General features: G+C 43.5%; 1 protein-coding gene across 2 annotated transcripts in view; it reads left to right on the top strand.

Annotated features, from left to right (window-relative positions):
- The window catches only part of ABCC4 (ATP binding cassette subfamily C member 4), a 220683-nt gene extending 200989 nt beyond the window's left edge, over nucleotides 1-19694 (top strand). The window contains exons 27-28 of one of the 2 annotated variants that reach the window (XM_021065787.1): nucleotides 8483-8617; nucleotides 17922-19694. In XM_021065787.1, coding sequence (XP_020921446.1) covers nucleotides 8483-8617; nucleotides 17922-18029 — 243 coding nt within the window. In that variant the 3' untranslated portion in view covers nucleotides 18030-19694. The remainder of the gene's footprint in view (nucleotides 1-8482; nucleotides 8618-17921) is intronic. The other variant, XM_021065786.1, reaches the window with a different exon arrangement.

Below are 20364 nucleotides of genomic sequence, written 5' to 3'. Positions count from 1 at the left end.
CCTTACTTGCTCCGTTGTCACAAAACAGTGGAGCAAGACAGACGAATTAGAAATCCTCTTTCTCCTAATACCACTATCTTTACATTGAAGACGGCTTCTTTCTGTAGTTTTTAGGATTAGCTGGTTGCTTGTGACCTGTTTTTTCTTCAGCCAGTAGCTCAGCTTTCCTTCCAGTCCCTGGAGACTCCAGCCTTCATGTCACCCTGCTTGTCCTTCATGGCGTGAGCACAGGAAGCAGATGGAAATCTACAGCTGCTCCAGCAGTACTGCTGCCTGCGCTCAACATTTTCACTGCTTGTAGTTAGAGAATCCTTTGGAAATGAATGATGAGGAACCAAATCCAGGGCCAAGAAACTCAAGATTCCACTTCTTCTGTTCATAAGCAACCTTATGGTTTTCTAATCCTCACCTTTCTTCCTCATCTCCAACCTCCTTTCAGTAGAGTTTTTCCCAGAGACATCAAACGCAGACATTGTTGTCACATACCCACCTGGAAAAGCAGAAACACAGCTCATCTCTAACTAGACTTTTACCTCAATTCCATTTTTCACCTTCATGGAACTTTTCTTTCATATGACAGCTTATGAAATGTTAGAACATTTTTGCAGAGACAGGTCTTTCAAAAACCTGCCAGGAGATTTCATTCAAGTTTTCAGAGGAGTTCTTGTCGTGGCTGAGTGGTTAGCGAACCCGACTAGCATCCATGAGGTTGCGTGGGTTCGATCCCTGGCCTCGCCCAGTGGCTTAAGGATCTGGCATTGCCGTGAGCTGTGGTATAGGTCACAGATGCAGCTTAGATCCCACATTGCTGTGGCTGTGGTGTAGGCTGGCGGCTACGACTCCACTTCCACCCCTAGCCTGGGAACCTCCATATGCCACGGGTGTGGCTCTAAAAGACAAAAAGACAAAAAATTTTTAAAAAGTTTACGGAGAAATGGTAACTGGCATGGAGAAAGAAAGCACACTCGGGGAGAGGAAAGACGTTTATGAGGAGGGCAGTTACGTGCAAAAGCAGCAGCTTTGGGAGGGCAGCAGCCCTCCTCATTCCCCAGCGAGAAGAATGATGTTTTCTCTCAAGACCTAAGAAACGACTTTAGTTCATTCTTGCCATGTTGACCAGTCTACGTGAAATCATAGGCACCCATTTTACCAACGAGGGACCCACTGTCCAAGGTTGGAGAACTGTCCTTGCGTCACGTGGCAGCCAGAGACTGAGGTCGAACTCAAAGGTTTTCCCCTCCCCGCTCTATGCAGCATCTCCCTTTATTGTTTGCCACCGAATGGAACGCTATTCCAAGCATGTTTTTCACATCCGACCCCCACCTCTCGCTGCAGTCACCCCGTTATCACTGATGGCATCCAGCCAATGAAAATGGATCAATATGTTTCACGCTGGGCCCACTGCATTTTATGTATAGGACAGTCACCTGGAATAGCTGCAGATACACACGCCTGATACATACGTCTTCATTGAGCCTGTGTAACTGACCAACTCATCCAATGTAATGTGGTTTTCCTTAACCTACTAGAGAGTGGCAAGCGATTTGTGGTGGGCATTCCTGGAGAGAGCCTGAGGTGGGGGGATTGTTGTCACACCCACGTGTGTGTGTGGTTTAGTTTATAGTTGAAGTTGGTTTACAGGAAGAGTGGGACACAGGGAGATTATGGGGGCCTTTTAATTACTTTAATGATGTTAAAATAAAAATTGATAATTAAACCTATTTTCCTGTACATAAAGAGAATTTATCTGTTTGTTCTAAACTATCAGGAATCTTTGATCAAACTGGTAAATGTAAAGGCCACGTGGGTAAAATTCTATTCTAGGCCTTTTTTCAGTCTGGGCCCCATCACAGCTCCTGGAGCCCCTGACCTGAGCCTTGGGGCGCTGCCCTCCTGCTCCTTTCAGCTCCCCCTCCCCTCGGACTGCACCTTCTCTTCTCTCTCTTGTCCAGTATTTGACCATCAGTGAGTTTCAAGCCTCCATCCTCAACCCTGGTTTTTCTCTCCCTCAGTTTCCTCTCTCTCCCTCTGGCCCGTGGCCATCAACCTGTGGTCCTCCCCGTCCACATCCCTCGTCCTGGAACCCCTGCATCCCACTGCCTGAGCTGACTCCCAGGCCAGCTGGACTGGTTCCCCCCTTGGTCTCACTCTGTGTTTTTTGTTTTTTTTTTTTCCCTGACACCTATAGCATATGGAAGTTCCCAGGCTAGGGATCAAATCAGAGCTATAGCTGCCGGCCTACACCACAGCCACAGCAACACCAGATCCTTAATCCACTGAGCGAGGCCAGGGATTGAACCCGCGTTCTCATGGATACTGGTTGTTACCGCTGAGCCACAGCAGGAGCTCCTGTGGTCTTAACAAACTACGCCACTGGGTGGTCACCCAGTCATGCCCTGAATTTAGTTTCTGTTGTATTTAACTTTCAGCCAGCATGTATGGTGCGTCTGTTACCGTTGTTTCGTGTATCCAGACCCTGAGATGCAGCAGTAAACAAGGGAAAGCACACAACCCTGCCTTTCAGCGTTAACAGGCTCATCTCTAGCCCTCTTGGCCCATGTTGTTCCCTGTGTCCGGAAAGACCCTTGTCCATCCACTCCCCCCGTGTCTTCATGTTCACATCTCTCCGTTCTTGAACAATTCCCTGCCCTCCATCCTTATTGAAGCTCACTCACTTGAAGCCATCACTACTAAACTCCTGGTTCTGCTGCTTTTCTTGTATCTGACGCTTCTCTTCTTTCATTAGAGGCTCCCTGAAGGCAGAGGTCATGACTTAGACCCCTTTGTTCTTCCACAGCAACTAAGATATTGCCATCCGTGCAGTTAAACATGCAATAAATGTTTGCTGGATAAATTCAGAAATTAATGAAAATGTGCTTAATTTTTCCTGAAGTGTGTTTTGGCCATGTGCTCTTCATTCATCCTGAAAGTTAAAGAAAGTTGGTTTTCTTTTTCTGTAAGTATATATACCAGGTGCATAGTAATTAATTTGAGCCTGAATATAATAAAACTGCAGTAGAAAATAAACTAGGGAAATGTTTATGTTTATAGGCATGTTTTCTTATATTATATATACAATGTTAATATAAGGTATTATACACATGGAGAGGTATCTTGAAAAATTAAACGTTCAAATTCTCATTTCCCTTACTTTCTTCTGATAATAAATTATCTAACGGTGTGGTTCACTGGCAACTCACATGGAAAAGAAAGAACAGAGGTTCAGACCTGGGTTCCTATCCCGCCTCTGCCATCTGCTGATTCTGCACCTTGGCTGAATCACTTAACTGCACCTCAGTCTTCTTCTGTGGCCATTAGCTTCTTGGTAGTCTGTCTTACTCATCTTTGAATCTCCTATTCCTAGAACTATGTTTTGGTAATGGATGGTTGGTTGGAGAGGATGGAAGGAAGGATGGATGGATGGATGGATGGATGGATGGATGGATGGATGGAGTGAAATTATGTACCTTGCATGTATACTTTATCTTGAGGATTAACAGCAGTAAATGTAAAACATGTGCCACGGTGGATGCTTAACTGATAACTTTTTATTTTCTCTTTCAAATTCAAAGACTACTCTTTTAGTTATGTGGTGATTTCATTGATCTTATTGTACCCAAAGAAGTTGTTATATTACATATACATATACTAGGACCTCCTATCTCTCAAACCTCATAAATCTGTCCATTTGGGGCTGTATCAATAATGCAGTTCATTCTAAGATACTATCTTTTGTTTTAATGCACTTCAAAAGACTGTTAAAGACATGTATTCTGTTGATGTTCCCTTTCGAGAGTGCTATCTTACAGAAGTTAAAATTTACATGCTAATAAATTATCAAGCATTAAAACAAACTCTCACAGTTCTGCCCTCCCCATGAAAAATAATTTGAAAACTCTCCTTATATAATACAGAGCCATCACATTGCTAATACTTAAAAGACTCGAAACAGTTGGATGAAAATGATCTTTCTGCCATTCATGTTGTTAATCCTCTTGGCTTTTTAAGAGCATTAAGTTGTTAGATGTTAGTTCTGAGAGGTACTAGTCTTAGTGCATTCATGTGTTTTAGATAATGTGATAGAAAATTGCAAGGTTTACTATTCAAATTTGAATAGCCAGGAAGTTGGACAAGGACAAAATATTAGTTATATTGCATTAAAAATATATAAAACCTTTCTTGTCATAGAAGTCATTTCCACCAACTTTGAAGTGGTGATTTTTTTTTTTTTCACTTTGAAGATGCTTTTAATAACCAGGTTCTCATGTCATGAATCTTTTTTTTTTTTAATTTTTTTTATTTTCCCACTGTACGGCAAGGGGGTCAGGTTATCCTTACATGTATACATTACAATTACATTTTTTTCCCCCACCCTTTGTTCTGTTGCAACATGAGTATCTAGACAAAGTTCTCAATGCTATTCAGCAGGATCTCCTTGTAAATCTATTCTAAGTTGTGTCTGATAAGCCCAAGCTCCTGATCCCTCCCACTCCCTCCCCCTCCCATCAGGCAGCCACAAATCTTTTCTCCAAGTCCATGATTTTCTTTTCTGAGGAGATGTTCATTTGTGCTGGATATTAGATTCCAGTTATAAGTGATATCATATGGTATTTGTCTTTGTCTTTCTGGCTCATTTCACTCAGTATGAGAGTCTCTAGTTCCATCCATGTTGCTGCAAATGGCATGATGTCATCCTTTTTTATGGCTGAGTAGAATTCCATTGTGTGTATATACCACATCTTCCGAATCCAATCATCTGTCGATGGACATTTGGGTTGTTTCCATGTGCTGGCTATTGTGAATAATGCTGCAATGAACATGTGGGTGCTTGTGTCTCTTTTAAGTAGAGTTTTGTCCGGATAGATGCCCAAGAGTGGGATTGCAGGGTCATATGGAAGTTCTATGTATAGATTTCTAAGGTATCTCCAAACTGTTCTCCATAGTGGCTGTACCAGTTTACATTCCCACCAGCAGTACAGGAGGGTTCCCTTTTCTCCACAGCCCCTCCAGCTCTTGTTCTTTGTGGATTTATTCATGATGGCCATTCTGACTGGTGTGAGGTGGTATCTCATGGTAGTTTTGATTTACATTTCTCTTATAGTCAGCAATGTTGAGCATTTTTTCATGTGTTTGTTGGCCATCTGTATATCTTCTTTGGAAAAATGTCTATTCAGGTCTTTTGTCCATTTTTCCATTGATTGATTGGCTTCTTTGCTGTTGGGTTGTATAAGTTGTTTATATATTCTAGAGATTAAGCCCTTGTTGGTTGCATCATTTGAAACTATTTTCTCCCATTCTGTAAGTTGTCTTTTTGTTTTCCTTTGCTGTGCAAAAGCTTTTCAGTTTGATGAGGTCCCATGGGTTTATTTTTGCTCTAATTTCTATTGCTTTGGGAGACTGACCTGAGAAAATATTCGTGATGTTGATGTCAGAGAGTGTTTTGCCTATGTTTTCTTCTAGGAGTTTGATGGTGTCCTGTCGTATATTTAAGTCTTTCAGCCATTTGGAGTTTATTTTTGTGCATGATGTGAGGGTGTGTTCTAGTCTCATTGCTTTGCATGCAGCTGTCCAGGTTTCCCAGCAATGCTTGCTGAATAGACTTTCTTTTTCCCATTTTATGTTCTTGCCTCCCTTGTCAAAGGTTAATTGACCATAGGTGTCAGGGTTTATTTCCAGGTTCTCTATTCTGTTCCATTGGTCTGTCTGTCTGTTTTGATACCAGTACCACACTGTTTTGATGACTGTGGCTTTGTAGTATTTCTTGAAGTCTGGGCGAGTTATGCCTCCTGCTTGGTTTTTGTTTCTCAGGATTGCTTTGGCGATTCTGGGTCTTTTGTTGTTCCATATAAATGTTTGGATTGTTTGTTCTAGTTCTGTGAAAAATGTCATGGGTAATTTGATAGGGATTGCATTGAATCTGCAGATTGCTTTGGGTAGGATGGCCATTTTTACAATATTGATTTTTCCAATCCAGGAACATGGAATATCTTTCCATTTCTTTACGTCTTCTTTGATTTCTTTGATTAAAGTTTTATAGTTCTCGGCCTATAGGTCCTTTACCTCCTTGGTCAGGTGTATTCCGAGGTATTTGATTTTGTGAGGTACAATTTTAAAAGGTATCATATTTTTGTATTCCTTTTCTAATATTTCATTGCCGGTATACAGAAATGCAACTGATGAAGTGGTGATTTTTTTAAAAGTGCTTTAGCAACAAATTTATTCACTTTGTCTTTGGTGTGAGTGAGACCTATGTTTTAAGATTGTCTTTTTGGGGGAGTTCCCGTCGTGGCGCAGTGGTTAACGAATCCGACTAGGAACCATGAGGCTGCGGGTTCGGTCCCTGCCCTTGCTCAGTGGGTTAACGACCCGGCGTTGCCGTGGGCTGTGGTGTGGGTTGCAGACGCGGCTCGGATCCTGCGTTGCTGTGGCTCTGGCGTAGGCCGGTGGCTACAGCTCTGATTCAACCCCTAGCCTGGGAACCTCCATATGCCGCGGGAGCGGCCCAAGAAATAGCAACAACGACAACAACAAAAGACAAAAAGACAAGACCAAAAAAAAAAAAAAAAGATTGTCTTTTTGGAATAACAAACCTGACTAGTATCCACGAGGACACAGGTTTGATCCCTGGCCCTACTCAGTGCGTTAACGATCCAGCGATTTGGTGTCTGTGGTGTAGGCCGGCAGCTGCAGCTCTATTTAACTCCTAGCCTGGGAACTACCATATGCCACAAGTGCGGCCCTTAAAATAAATAAATAAATAAAATAAAATTATATTTTTTCTTTTTCTTCAACCTCTGGAAAAATTGTTATGCTCCATAATATCATGTTTAAGTGAAATTACACATTCGGAGAATCTAAATTGGCATGCTCAATTATATAACTTTTCAATAATTACATGGGTGTGACAAATTCATTTATTTATTTTTATTTATTTTTTTTTTTGCTTTTTAGGGCCACACCTGAAGCATATGGAGGTTCCCGGGCTAGGGTTCAATTCAGAGCTGCAGCTGCTGGCCTCTACCACAGCCACAGCAACACAGGGTCCGAGCCACATCTGCAACCTGCACCTCAGCTCACAGCAACACCAAATACTCAACCTACTGCACAAGGCCAGGGATCGAACCCATTTCTTCATGGATACTAGTTGGGTTCATTACCACTGAGCCACAACAGGAACTCCCAGACTCAGTTATTCTCGAGATAGCTACCCTTAGCAGTGATTCACAGTGGTAAACAAAAGAGTAACAGGAAAATGGCCTTTACGAGGCTTAATAAATGTTTCTGACTAAATACCATGGGATGGAATTCACGGCAGTACCTAAACGCGGAAAAACAACCTGTGTCCTGCTTAGAGTTTCAGCGTATTCTCTTAAGGCGCATTTACTCTAAATATGACCTAAATGAAGAATTAAGTGCCACTTAAATCAGAGCCGTTTTGCTAGGTAGGTCATTTGGGCCAATTGTTTCAGACTTTCTTCCCTCCAAAGCCATTAACGAAAGCCACGAATAAGTAGAAATGCAGAGTTAAGAGCCCCTTTCTCTCCCTTTCAATTTCCAGTTAGTGGACATATTAATGAGCAATAAAATAGCCGAAAGGCAGGCAGCTGAAGAAACAGAGAAAAGGAAGGAACGATAATTTGTGAAAACAAAGATTCAGATCCTGGGGAATTCAGTTTGGGCTGCCCCCGTGTGCTGTGTGGCTGCGATCACTGGAATTTGGAGCTCAGTTTCTTCATTGCTTCCTTAGTCTCACCCAAAGAGAAAATTGGATTTCTAGAGATGTCTTCCACGCAGAGCCATTCAGCTAAAGCTGCTTATGTAGCAGCTCTTGTTGCCAGCTTTTCAGTCTCAGAATAATAAACTTATAGCTACAGCCACCTTCAGAAGCACCTTAACCTCTCCGACAAGCGATTCGGCCCCCTCTTAGCAGCTGACGTAATCCAGGACCCTATAGAAATTCTAGAGGCATTTACTGTCCCCCCCCCCCCAAAATTGTCCTCAGATTCAGTCACACCATTGCTGCCATTCACTTGCTGTCAGGTCACTGCCATCTGCTTTGTGTGACGTCATCCTACTTTTGAGCTACATTGATTCTGATTTTCTTACATCAAGACATTTCCCAGCTCTGAATGTCTGCATCAATAGCCTGCAGAGCCAGAGACCTAAAAGCAGTAACTGATCATAACAACCCCAAATGCCTGGGCAGCATGTAAAATGCTACAGACTGCTGAGTGCTCACGTTCGTAGTCTAAAATTTTCATTTTCTTCCTTTCCTATAACATTATAATAATAAAAGGTCGGGTTAGGCCTTTGTCTGCCTAGGAAAACAGGGTAATCAAACCATTTAAACACCACCAAGCCTACCACCCAAATAGATTCTCTCTATTCTCCCTGTCTTGCCCCTTTCCGAATGATTGTCTGAGTTATAATATGTTACTGGGAAACATTGTGTGCTAATGGGTTTCTTTCTGCTGATTAACAGGTTTTGGATGCGGGGAGACTGAAAGAATATGATGAGCCATATGTTTTGCTGCAAAATAGAGACAGCCTATTTTACAAGATGGTGCAACAACTGGGCAAGGCTGAGGCCGCTGCCCTCACTGAAACAGCAAAACAGGTGAGCTCTAAGCAGGGACTTGTAATTAAAGTTCATCTCCACAGTGCGCTCCTGACGATCTGGCACCAGGGGTCCGGTAACAAGCACTCTGTGCCCTTTTCAATTATAAGCCTCCGGAGACAAAGCTTCTCCCCTGAGCCTTCACAACGCTTTGCGGATGGGAGGCGGGTCTGCTGAGCATCTGCAGAGGGGGTGGCGGTGGGGCGCAGGCTGTGCACATGCTCAGAGGTGCATGCCTGGGCCCCTAAGCCATTTCACATTAGACGTGGCACACGTTTGGGCCCTGGGTTCAGATTTTCATAGAGCCCAGAACGCTCTCATGTGGCAAACCCCTTACGTCTCATTCTGCTTGGTGCTCAGCATGTTGGTGACGCAAGTGCTGTCAACATCTAGGAAATGTTGAGTATTTGAGAAAAAGGATGTAGGACATCATTAATTGTGTCTAGAAAGATCTACCTGGCCAAGGTGTAGTTTGTTTCTGTTTTCCTTTTGTTTTTTGGCTTTTTAGGGCTGCACCTGCAGCATATGGAGGTTCACAAGCTAGGGGTCGAATCGGAGGTACAGCTGCTGGCCACAGCCACAGCAACACTGGATCCAAGCCGCATCTACGACCTACACCACAGCCCACAGCAATGCCGGATCTCCAACCCACTGAGCGAGCCCAGGGATTGAACCTGCATCCTCATGGATGCTAGTCGGATTCGTTTCCACTGTGCCACAAGAACTCCTTGATTCTGTTTTCTAATTTGTAACGAAAACTCCATCATGGTACCGTCATTTTTCTCCCTGACTCTTGGTTTAGAATGAGGTCTGGTTGCCCACCCTCCACCACCCAAAACTTCCTTCTGGAGGATGAAATTATCACCAGGACAAAACAAGAATTCACAATACCTTAACACAAAGCCTTTGCGCAGAGCTGAGGGGTGTGGGAGCTCTACCAGGTGCTCCACAAGTAACACTCAGGCCACGCGGTGTCGCTCTAACAGAGGAGAGGTGGTGGTATCTTGTCCTACTGATGTGATAACTGAGGTCTGGCTTCAGAGACTTAGCCAGTGCCATGCAGCTGCCTGTAGTTCTGTCTGGACCCAGGCGAGAGTGGGGTTGGTGGAAGGATGAAGGGAGGGAAGGAGGGTCTGGTGTCCTTGCCCCTTGAGATGCGTGGCTCAGGTAGGAGGAGGTTCCAAATGGATGTGACGGGGCTTCTCATCCAAACGTTATCTCTGAGCCTTAAATGATGGGAGCATTTTTCCTTTTTGATACTTTTCTGCATGCTTCATACTTTCCCCAGGTATTCACTGGTAAGTAGAATTTAAAAAATTACTTGTGTTATATTTAAAATACCTTAATGAAAACATGTATATGAAAGGTGTATCTAAAATGTGCCTGAGTTCTCTCTGTTCTGGTTTCATCTCATTCCTCCCCCTTAGAAACGAAGAGGCAAAGAGCAGTGCCTTCCACTATTCATAGGCTAGGAGATTGCCCAGGGTCACAGAGCTGGCTGAGGAGTTGACAGAGTTGAAGTTCAAATCTAGGTTTAGGGACAGTGAAGACTGTGTTCGGAACTTCTTTCTTTTCGTTTTTTTCAGGGTTTGTTTGTTTGTTTGTTTGTCTTTTTGTCTTTTCTAGGGCGGCACCCGAGGCATATGGAGGTTCCCAGGCTAGGGGTCGAATTGGAGCTGTAGCTGCCAGCCTACGCCAGAGCCGCAGCAACTCGGGATCTGAGCCTACACCACAGTTCATGGCAACACTGGATCCTTAACCCACTGAGCAAGGCCAGAGATCGGACCTGCAACCTCATGGTTCCTAGTCGGATTCGTTAACCACTGAGCCACAACGAGAACTCCGTGGAACTTTTTTCTGAGTACTTACTTGGATGCAAATGTCAGGAAGCTGCACGTGGAGCCCTGCATTTGTTTGTGCCTGAAGTTCTCAGAGCGCTTTCATCTGCTAGAGCATCTCCCGGTCAAGGCTTCCCTCCTCAGACCCCATCAGTCATCTGGGATTCCCTGGGTCACACCACGGATCTCACAAACCCTTTTTCTCCTTTGACCTTAAGCATTTCACATCAAAGGGACTCACGTAGGAGTCAAAGTCTCCATTTTGAAAAACGTGTTATAATTACACATTTTCAAACATTGAGTCAGGAGAAATAGATCACGGAATTTTACATGGGTCCAAATAACATGGTAGAGTTTAGCACTCCCCTTTAGCAGATGAGGAAACTAAGACTCCCGAGAAGGAAGGTGGCTGGCTGTACACTTGTAACAGGTGTTACCAGTTTGCAACAAACACAGAACTAGAAATCTGTTCTTTAAATAAGTGTTTCAAATTGAGTGTAACATTCATGTCAAAACAGATGTAGGTCATGGAATTAGAAATAGTGTGACTCTTGGTCTGTTACTCTTACCCCCAATTTATCCATATTCATGTCAAGTGGCATTTGTGTAGTTGTTTTATTTTTGGGCTACACCCACGGCATGTTGAAGTTCTCGGGCTGGGGACTGAACCCTCCCCGCAGTTGACAGTTGAGACCTGCACCACTGTTGTGGCAACACTGAATCCTTAACCTGCTGTATCGTTCTGGAACTTCAGTCACGACAGGCCTTTTTTTTTTTTTTTTTTTTTTTTTTTTTGTCTTTTGTCTTTTGTTGTTGTTGTTGTTGCTATCTCTTGGGCCGCTCCCGCGGCATATGGAGGTTCCCAGGCTAGGGGTTAAATCGGAGCTGTAGCCACCGGCCTACGCCAGAGCCACAGCAACGCAGGATCCGAGCCGCGTCTGCAACCTACACCACAGCTCACGGCAATGCCGGATCGTTAACCCACTGAGCAAGGGCAGGGACCGAACCCGCAACCTCATGGTTCCCAGTCGAATTCGTTAACCACTGCGCCACGACTGGAGCTCCACGACAGGCATTTTTTTAATCCCACATCATAGATGAGGAGGTTGGGCTAAAGGCTCCCCCAAAATCACAGAGCTGGTCCAGGGAGCACGGACGGTGAATGGCTGGAGGTGCTGAGCGCTGCCCTAGGTACCGTGTTCTGTGCTGAGTCTGAGAAGCTGCTCCTTTGACCTGGTAGCCAAGGAGGGGTCGTCACCCAAGTTCACAGGGTGGCAGAGCATCACTCCTGGATTTCAGCCCTACCAGTGGCTCGGGTCACCTCTACAAAAAGACACAAGGAGATACACATCCCGATTCTCATCCCAGTTGAATATCTTCCTGCCATTATTTCTGTATACGCTCTGCCCTCTTAGGAGAACAAGTATCAGATTGTCAACTCTGTAAATGTGCAAGCTTCTCATGTCACTCCTGTCACACTGGGAGGAGTAGCCTAAGTCAGCAAGCTTTTCAGTCTAACAGAACAGAATTCATTCATTTGAAAAAAAAAAAAACTCAGCATCTGGGAAAAGGTGCTTCCAAGTCATGTTTATTGACCACATAGTTGCTTCTTTGTGAATGTTGGTGCAGGGAAGTCGAATCTGTCTGACTGGTACTTTTAGAAGATCCATGAAATAGCCACAAAAGTACTTTTTTGTTGTTGTTCTTGTTGTTTTGTCTCTTTAGGGCTGCACCTGCAGCATATGGAGGTTCCCAAGCTAGGGATCTAATTGATGCTGTAGCCACCAGCCTACAGCACACTCACAGCAACACCAGATCCGAGCTGCATCTGCAACCTACACCACAGCTCACGGCAACGCCAGATCCTTAACCCACTGAGCGAGACCAGGGATCGAACCCCCAACCTCATGGTTCCTAGTTGGATTCGTTTGCACTGAGTCACGATGGGAACTCCACTTTTTTGATTCATAAAGCTGAAGGGCACATTAGTTTGCTGGGCTGCCATACAAAGTACCACAGAGCAGGTGACTTACACAACAGAGACTCATGTCCTCACTGTCTGGAGACTGGAGTCTGGGGTCAAGGTGTCGGCAGGGTCGGTGTCCCCTGAGGCCTCTCTCCTGGGTTTGTAGGTGCCGTCTTCTCCCTGTGTCTTCACATGCTCCCCTCTGTGTACCTGTGTCCTAAACACCTCTTCTTATGAGGACACCTGTCAGATTAGATCAGGGCCCAGCTATGTGACTTCATTGTGACTTAATTGCCTCTATAAGGACCCTGTCCCCAAATACAGTCACATTCTGAAGGACCCCAGGGTGGGGGGTTAGGACTTCAACATACACAATTGGAGGGACACAGTTCAGTTCATTACAAAGGAGAAAAGCTGTCATTCATTTCCTTCTGTGGTGAAACAGACTTGATTTTTTTTCTTTTTGGTTTTGTGTGTGTGTGTGTGTGTTTTGTTTTTTTAGAGCTGCACCCACAACATATGGAGGTTCCCAGGCTAGGGGTCGAACCGGAGCTGTAGCTGCTGGCGTACACCACAGCCACAGCAGCATGGGATCTGAGCTTCATCTGTGACTTACACCACAGCTCACGACAACGCCAGATCCTCAACCCACTGAGCAGGGCCAGGGATCGAACCCGAAACCTCATGGTTCTTAGTTGGATTTGTTTCCTCTGCGCCACAATGGGAACTTGATGGTTTTTTTTGAAGTTTCTTTGTTCCCAGTGGGTAGCAGAGGTGTCACTGTATCTATTCATGGTACCACCAGCTATAACCCCAAAGTTAAGATATGCTAACATCCTAGATCCAGGAGCCTGGGGCAGTGTGAATAGTGGGGGAGCCACTCAGCAGCCACGTGGCCTCATGTCCCCAAGGTCTCTGAGCCTCAGCGTCCTCCCCTGTGTGTAGAGCAGGGGTTACAGCCCTGCGGGCTTCTTCCCTCTGTCATTACAGGGATCAGATGAGAGGGCATGTGCTTCAGTGCTTTGTGAATATAGAGCCTTTTACAGCGTAAAAGTGGGATCATTTCTTTAAAGGCTGTAGATTGAGCCCTTACCTCCCAATTACAAAATAAAAAATGTACCCACAGTTCTTCTAAGTAGATTTAGAGACTCTGAATAGTGAAAATGTATCTTTAATAGTCAGTTTTTAAAGAAATGATATATCTAATGCTACCAAATTCAAAAACTTTACTTTTTGAAACAGAGTTTTAAAATGTATAAATGAAAAGTAAGTCACTCTGCCACTCGTGTCACCACACAGCCCCTCCCCCAGCGCCACCTTTGTTCTGCTGACATGTTCTGTGCATCGGGAAGAACTTGGGTGTATGTCGCCTCCCTGTTTTTAAGCACAAACGATCGCTGTTCCTTGCTGTTCATTTAATGCGATGTCTCAGATTCTGTCAGCACGTAGTGGTTGCGCACTCCTTTGAATGGCTACATAGTATTACTGCTCTCTTCATTCCCTCCTCCTCATTTTCTCTTCTGATTGACTGTTAACAGTTTTATGTTTTTTCCCCCAAAGAGGAAGCTCTCAAGTTCATTTGCTACTTGTGTTCCATTTCATAATTTATCACTTTCTTTTTTTTTTTTTTTTTTTTTTTTGTCTTTTTGCTATTTCTTTGGGCCGCTCCCGTGGCATATGGAGGTTCCCAGGCTAGGGGTTGAATCGGAGCTGTAGCCACCGGCCTACGCCAGAGCCACAGCAACGCGGGATCCGAGCCGCGTCTGCAACCTACACCACAGCTCACGGCAACGCCGGATCGTTAACCCACTGAGCAAGGGCAGGGACCGAACCCTCGACCTCATGGTTCCTAGTCGGATTCGTTAACCACTGAGCCACAACGGGAACTCTGAGGATTGGTTTTTTTATGTTTTTTTGTTTGTTTGTTTTTTCCCCTATTTTAGTCATGATTGTGGCTAGGTCGTCATTTCCGACTAAAGGGAATTCTCTGCTTGACATGGATGCTCCTGATGACCCAGAGAAGGAGAGAGGAAGTGTGTGTGTGTCCTGTGCCTGTGTGTCTAAGCAAGTTAGGGAAATTTGAGAATGTGTGTTCATTTAGCCTGTATTCCTTTCTAGCCTACAGAGTTGGGCAGTTACAATGCTGCTTGCATTTCAGAATCTCTCCTAGGACCTCGCCAGTGTCCATGCTATAGATGAAGATGGTGATTCTAAGTCATTCCTCATTGGCCCCTTAGGATTTGCCAACTAGCTGGAGAACGGTGCTGTCCCATGACTCTTGAGGTCTGCTCCCCTTTGGGGCCCCCCTCTGTCTTGCCCCAGCTCAATGGACCCTGTCGTTATGAGGCAGCCTGTCCAGATATTTTTACAATTTGGAATTTCAGATGACTCCTGATTTTACCAAATACCAGGTTTATTTTTTAAACTCCCTACATCCTTGCTGTTTGGGGTGATCTCCTGAGAGGATGAGGGGAGATAACATTCATTTTTCCCTTAAGGTAAAAACAGAAATCCTCTTTTAAGTATACGGTACTCTTTAAGTTTGATAATACGCTTGCCAGTATGTGCACCACACTTAGATCAGCTTCACAGATAGGGAGGTTGAGGGTGACTGGGATTGAACCAGGGCCATGCAGTTCAGTGAGAATGAACTGACTGAGTCTTGAGCCCGAATTCTGCATATATATTGAACTGCTGAGTTAGGGCCCTTATCTATGCAGAGGAGCCTTTTCTTTCCTTTTTTTTTTTTTTTTTTTTTTTTTTGCTCTGTTGCTTGTAATAAAAGATCTCTATGCCATGGTGGTGGCGGCTTTATTTACAAGCTGTAGTTTACGTAGTTAACTCAGTTTCAGCCTACGTTGGAGGAACTATAATGAACCAAGCCCAAGAGGAAGAAGGCCAAGAGACCCAACACTCACTAGTATTACGTTCTACTTGCTCAAAAAAAAAAAAATTTGAACGTTTTTGGCACTCTTTCAATCTTCACAACCGTTCTGAACTGGCAGTATTAACCCTCAGATGGAGAAATGGAGACAGAAGAAGCTAAATAACTTTTCAGAGTTACAAGTGAGAAAGAGTTAGGAGTTTTTTTTTTTTTCCCCTGTCCTTAGGGCCACACCTATGGCATATGAAAGTTCCCAGGCTAGGGGTCACACTGAAGCTACAGCTGCCAGCCTACATCACAGCCACAGCAATGCCAGATCAGAGCCACATCTGCAACCTACAGATGCAACACCAGATCCCTTAACCCACTGAGTGAGGGCAGGGATCGAACGCACATCCTTATGGATACTAGTCAGGTTTGTTATCCCTGAGCCACATTGGAAACTCCAAGAATCTTTTAACTAACTACCTTTCTACCACCTAAGTTACTATATTCACTGAATTTAATGTGTCTCAACTATGACTCTGGGCTTCTGTAAAGATAAAATCAAAAGATTCACAAAAGGGCCTCCTAGTGTTTTGTTTTCATTCTTCAAGTGGTGATGCTGCTACTTTCCATGGACTAAGGAGTCACATCTCTGAGCAACATCATAATCACACAGAACACTTAGCTTGGCGTGTTTTCAACCTGGAGTTTGTAGCCATCAATTAGTTCCTATGAAGTAAGTCATTGTCTCATTTCACAAATGAGGCAGCTGGTACAGAGAGAGCTTAAGTGATGTTTCCAGGATCAGCAGTGACCCCAGGAGAGAGAGGTGAGCCTGGGCCTCCTTACCCTGGGCTCAGGCCATCCACGAGGATCTGGTAACAAACCTCAGTCATCTCAACCCCCTTCACAACCTGCCCTGTGAAAAAGATGCCTTCTCTCACTTGTGCTGTCGGCCAGTGTGTGGTCTACACCGTGGTAACAGATGAGAAAGAGAAGGGTCAAGTCAAGGATTTTATACACAGGATGCTCATTTTCAGTATTCAATTTCAAGTATCTCAGACCATGAAGTCAAGACCATTGTGGTTAAAAGTTGCTAATAATAACATTTTCTTTATGAAAAATCATATTGAGAAAAGCTGTAGAGAAAGGAACCAGTCACTTTGGGAGGACTGTCAAACAGTAGAAAATGAAATATATTTCCTTTTGTTCTTGTGGCTCTTTTTAGTTTCCTACCCAGGAAGTCCCTAAATATATAACCACACAAAGTATGGCTAACTTAAAAAAATGGAGGGAAATGATAGGCACTTAACCCTCAAAATGGCCTTATTTTCCAATCCTTGCATTACAATGGAAATCGCCTCAGGTTTTACCCAGCGGTGTCCAAGCATTCTTGGAGAACTTCTTATTTTTCTCCTGAAGTGACACTGTAATATACAGTATTTCATATGCAGTGTTGTCTTAGGGGTTGCAAGTACACAAGCAACAAGAGAAAAAGAAAGTACACTTAATATGAAGGTCTCAGCATTTTTCTATTTTGTTTCTAAAGTCCATTCTTTTTCATGATGACATTGTTGACAGAACCCACAAATATACTTGGAGCCACATTTTATAAAATAGATCTGGAATCGAATGACTAAGCGACCCAGCGCATGACAAGTCAGCCTCAGATAGATGATACATTTTCTGTTTTAAAGACTCAAACAAAACTTTTCACATTCTTCTTCGGGGAAAAAAATTACATTTGAAGTCCTTTTTCACCCAAACACATTCAGAGATAAGAGCTCACAAGTCTTGACATTATTTCATTTTGTTCTGCGCATCTGTCAAGGAACTGAGATATGATACAGCTCCTAAAAAGTGATGATGGTGGAACAGAGAAACTTGACAGCATTTCATTTCCTTTATGTTCTGATTATACATTTATCAGAAAACCTGTATCTCTTCCAGTTCAGCTAGAAATTGGTAGAATTCAAGAACTCAAAGGCTGGCAAAGAACTGTCCTATTATTGGTCTCATCTTCCATTTTAGAGAAGTTGCTTGGTTGAGTCATTGTTAAGCTTTTGATTCGCTTTTCATTCTTGTCACCCACTCTCCACAGATCCCATTTCTATAGGCCCTGTACCTGCTTTGCTGCACAAATTAAACACCAAGATATTTCATACATATACGCCAGCGTTTCAATGCTTGTCAATCAGAGTTTATAAAATATAGGGATTACAACGAGATATTAACATCCAAATCTATTGTGCTCATTTTATGTGTGAAAATGAGAAACCCTTGTGCAGACGTTAGATTTCCCAGCCTCTTTGTCCCTCTGTTTTTAATTTGTCTCCAAGGTTTTGAGTCAGTAAAATGCTTTTGCTTATCACTTTAATGTAGTAATAAGGCATATCTGTGAATCGGAATGATCGGAACTAAAATGGATCCACAGGTTGTTTGATATTAAGCCCAAGCCCCACTGAGGGTTTTGATGGGGTTCCTTCCTCCACAGAATAAATACACCTCTGGTTTTTAACATTGTACCTCTGGTTGTGATATAATTTGCTTCCCTTGAAGAAATGCATTGCTTAGGGAGGAGTACTTTTTATCTTTTAAATGTGTTTTCATACCTATCTTTTCCCCCCACAGGTGTATTTCAAGAGGAATTATCCAGATATCACTCAGAATGGCCCCGTGGTAATGAACGCTTCCAATGGACAGCCCTCAGCCTTCACAGTTTTTGAGACAGCCCTGTGATCCTGCCAGAACGTCACGTCTACTCCAAAGGCATAGTCTCCGATAGTTTTTGCACTGTGTAAACTACATTTTACTTTTTCTACACTAGCAACACATATTTCACGTACAAGATGTTAGTTTACTTGGATTTTTTTCCAGCTTCACCCGTTGATTTCAAGCTCTCTCACAAAGTGATGCATTGTTTTTATTTGTATGTTACACTTTTTTGTTCTCATCCAACTCAGAGGTGCAGGCCACCAGTACAGCTGTCTACCAGGTTTTGTGCCTTAATAGACTCCAGAGCCAAAGCTCATTTTTTCTAAGATATATGACAGAGTTGTCACAGAAGTTTTTTTACTCCCCTCCCCCAATTACATACTACTTTCTGGTTATATCAGGGATTCTATTTACTTGAAGACTGTGTGAAGTTGGCATTGGTGTCTCACCACCTCCTTTAACCTAACTGGGATCCGCCATTCCCCACCAAAGACCTCTGGTTAAAATCGTACAGATAAAAACTAGTAGGAAAAGCAAAAAAGACACTTTAGTTCAAGTGGCATTATCATGGTGAGACCCCCCCCCCAAAAAAGATAAATGGTTAAAACCCAGGAGGACAGTATTTAATGATATGTTCTAATAGAAATGGGAGAGAAAATACTGTTTTCTCAGAGTAGGAGTCCTTCTAGGGGGGTCGTAATGAAGGCCTCGGGTGTGATCACGGGTCGTCTGCTAGGTTTCATGGCTCTGACGCGAGAACTGTTTAGTTAGCAAGTGACAGTTTTAGTCTCAGCTCGGTGATATTGTCAAAAGGCCAAGCCAGTAACTCTAATTCCCGAATATGTCACGGTGGTTTTGTTGGGATTTCCGATTTCCTGACAGCTGGCCTTCTGATCAACCCTAAATCTTTTGGGTTTCGCCTTCACTGAAATCCTTCCTCAATCGCAGGCATAGGCTCTCCTGACTTGGTGAGAAAGACAGAAGGTCGTTGCAGGTGTCGACTGTAAGGACGCAGCATGTCCTCGGGACGCATCAGGAAGTTTCCGTTTCATGAGCCTGCCCACGTTCGTTTACTTCTGACCACTAATTGCACTTTGTTAAAATCTTTCTGACCAGTAGACCAACAAACCACAATTCTTCCTAAGGCTTGCTTTACTTCATTTGCACTATGGGTCCTGAGTATTTCTTGATGGTGGTGGCTATGGTGCATTGAGTTCAAGTTGCTACAGGTTTTTACTGTCCTGGTTTGAAGCAGACTTTCAGGACCTCTCCCAGTAAGATGTAACGACCCTCAGATTGCATACATTAATATATCTGCCTTCAGATCACAAGTTTTGGACTCTTGAACACAGAGAAACAGATGTTTTATAGAATCAAGCCTTAAAAATCACACACGAAGCACACTACCAATATATATTGACTGCAGTTTGGGTTTAGAAATAGTATTGTTAATGGTTAGTCCAGTAAATTGTGTAATAGTCAAGGTTCTTATTTCAGGAACTGAAATGACAAGGATAATAATGAGGTTTGTGGAAACAGTGGAAATATTTGTAATGTATATGTGTTTATTTGGTCTTTAGAGGTTAAAGCCAGTTAAATATGGTTCTATTTTATTTCTGTTTTAATGTCATTATAGGATTTTTAAAGGAAACAAAATTCAATTGAAATAAATGACAGTTTTCATCTCCAGAGGTCTGTATTTTTGTTTTTAGAGGTAAAACTGACCCGTGTCCTTGCTATTGAAAGCCAGTGACTTTTCCTTAGATCAAAACTATCTTCTGTTATGAACTGGTTATCTTAGCTAAGTAGTTGGACCAGATGCGGAAAGCAGAGAGGTGAGTTTCGGACAGACTTAAACAGCTACTGTTGAAGTAAGCCCAGTTGTACCCCTTCCAAAAAGGGAAAGCATTAGCTTATGTCTCAGACTTGAACCAAGTATCAGATTCTTCAAGTTTTTGTGTTTTGTGGTTTGTTTTTTGAAAGGTGACTTTGCTTAAACTAACAAGAAACATCTATTGATGCTACACGTTAAACACCTATAGGACATTGGTTCTCAAATTGTGGTCACCTAGGCCAGCAGCATCTGTATCACCTGGGAACTTGTTCGCAAGGCACGTTCTTAGGTTGCTCCCCACATCTCCTTGAATCAGAAACACTGGTGGTAGGGGGCCGGCAGATTGCCTAAGGGTGATTCTGATGCAGGCTGTAAAGTCTGAGAACCAGTCCCATGAGGAACTCCTAAAACTCATTAAGAAACACACACAAATGGAGTTCCCCCTGTGGTGCAATGGGATCGGTGGCATCTTGGGAGTGCTGGGACACAGGTTCAATCCCTGGCCCAGCACAGTGGGTTAAGGAA

The sequence above is a fragment of the Sus scrofa genome, chromosome 11 (genome assembly GCF_000003025.6).
Source record: "Sus scrofa isolate TJ Tabasco breed Duroc chromosome 11, Sscrofa11.1, whole genome shotgun sequence".
Lineage (NCBI taxonomy): Eukaryota > Metazoa > Chordata > Mammalia > Artiodactyla > Suidae > Sus > Sus scrofa.
This window is presented reverse-complemented; position numbering and strand designations above follow the sequence as displayed.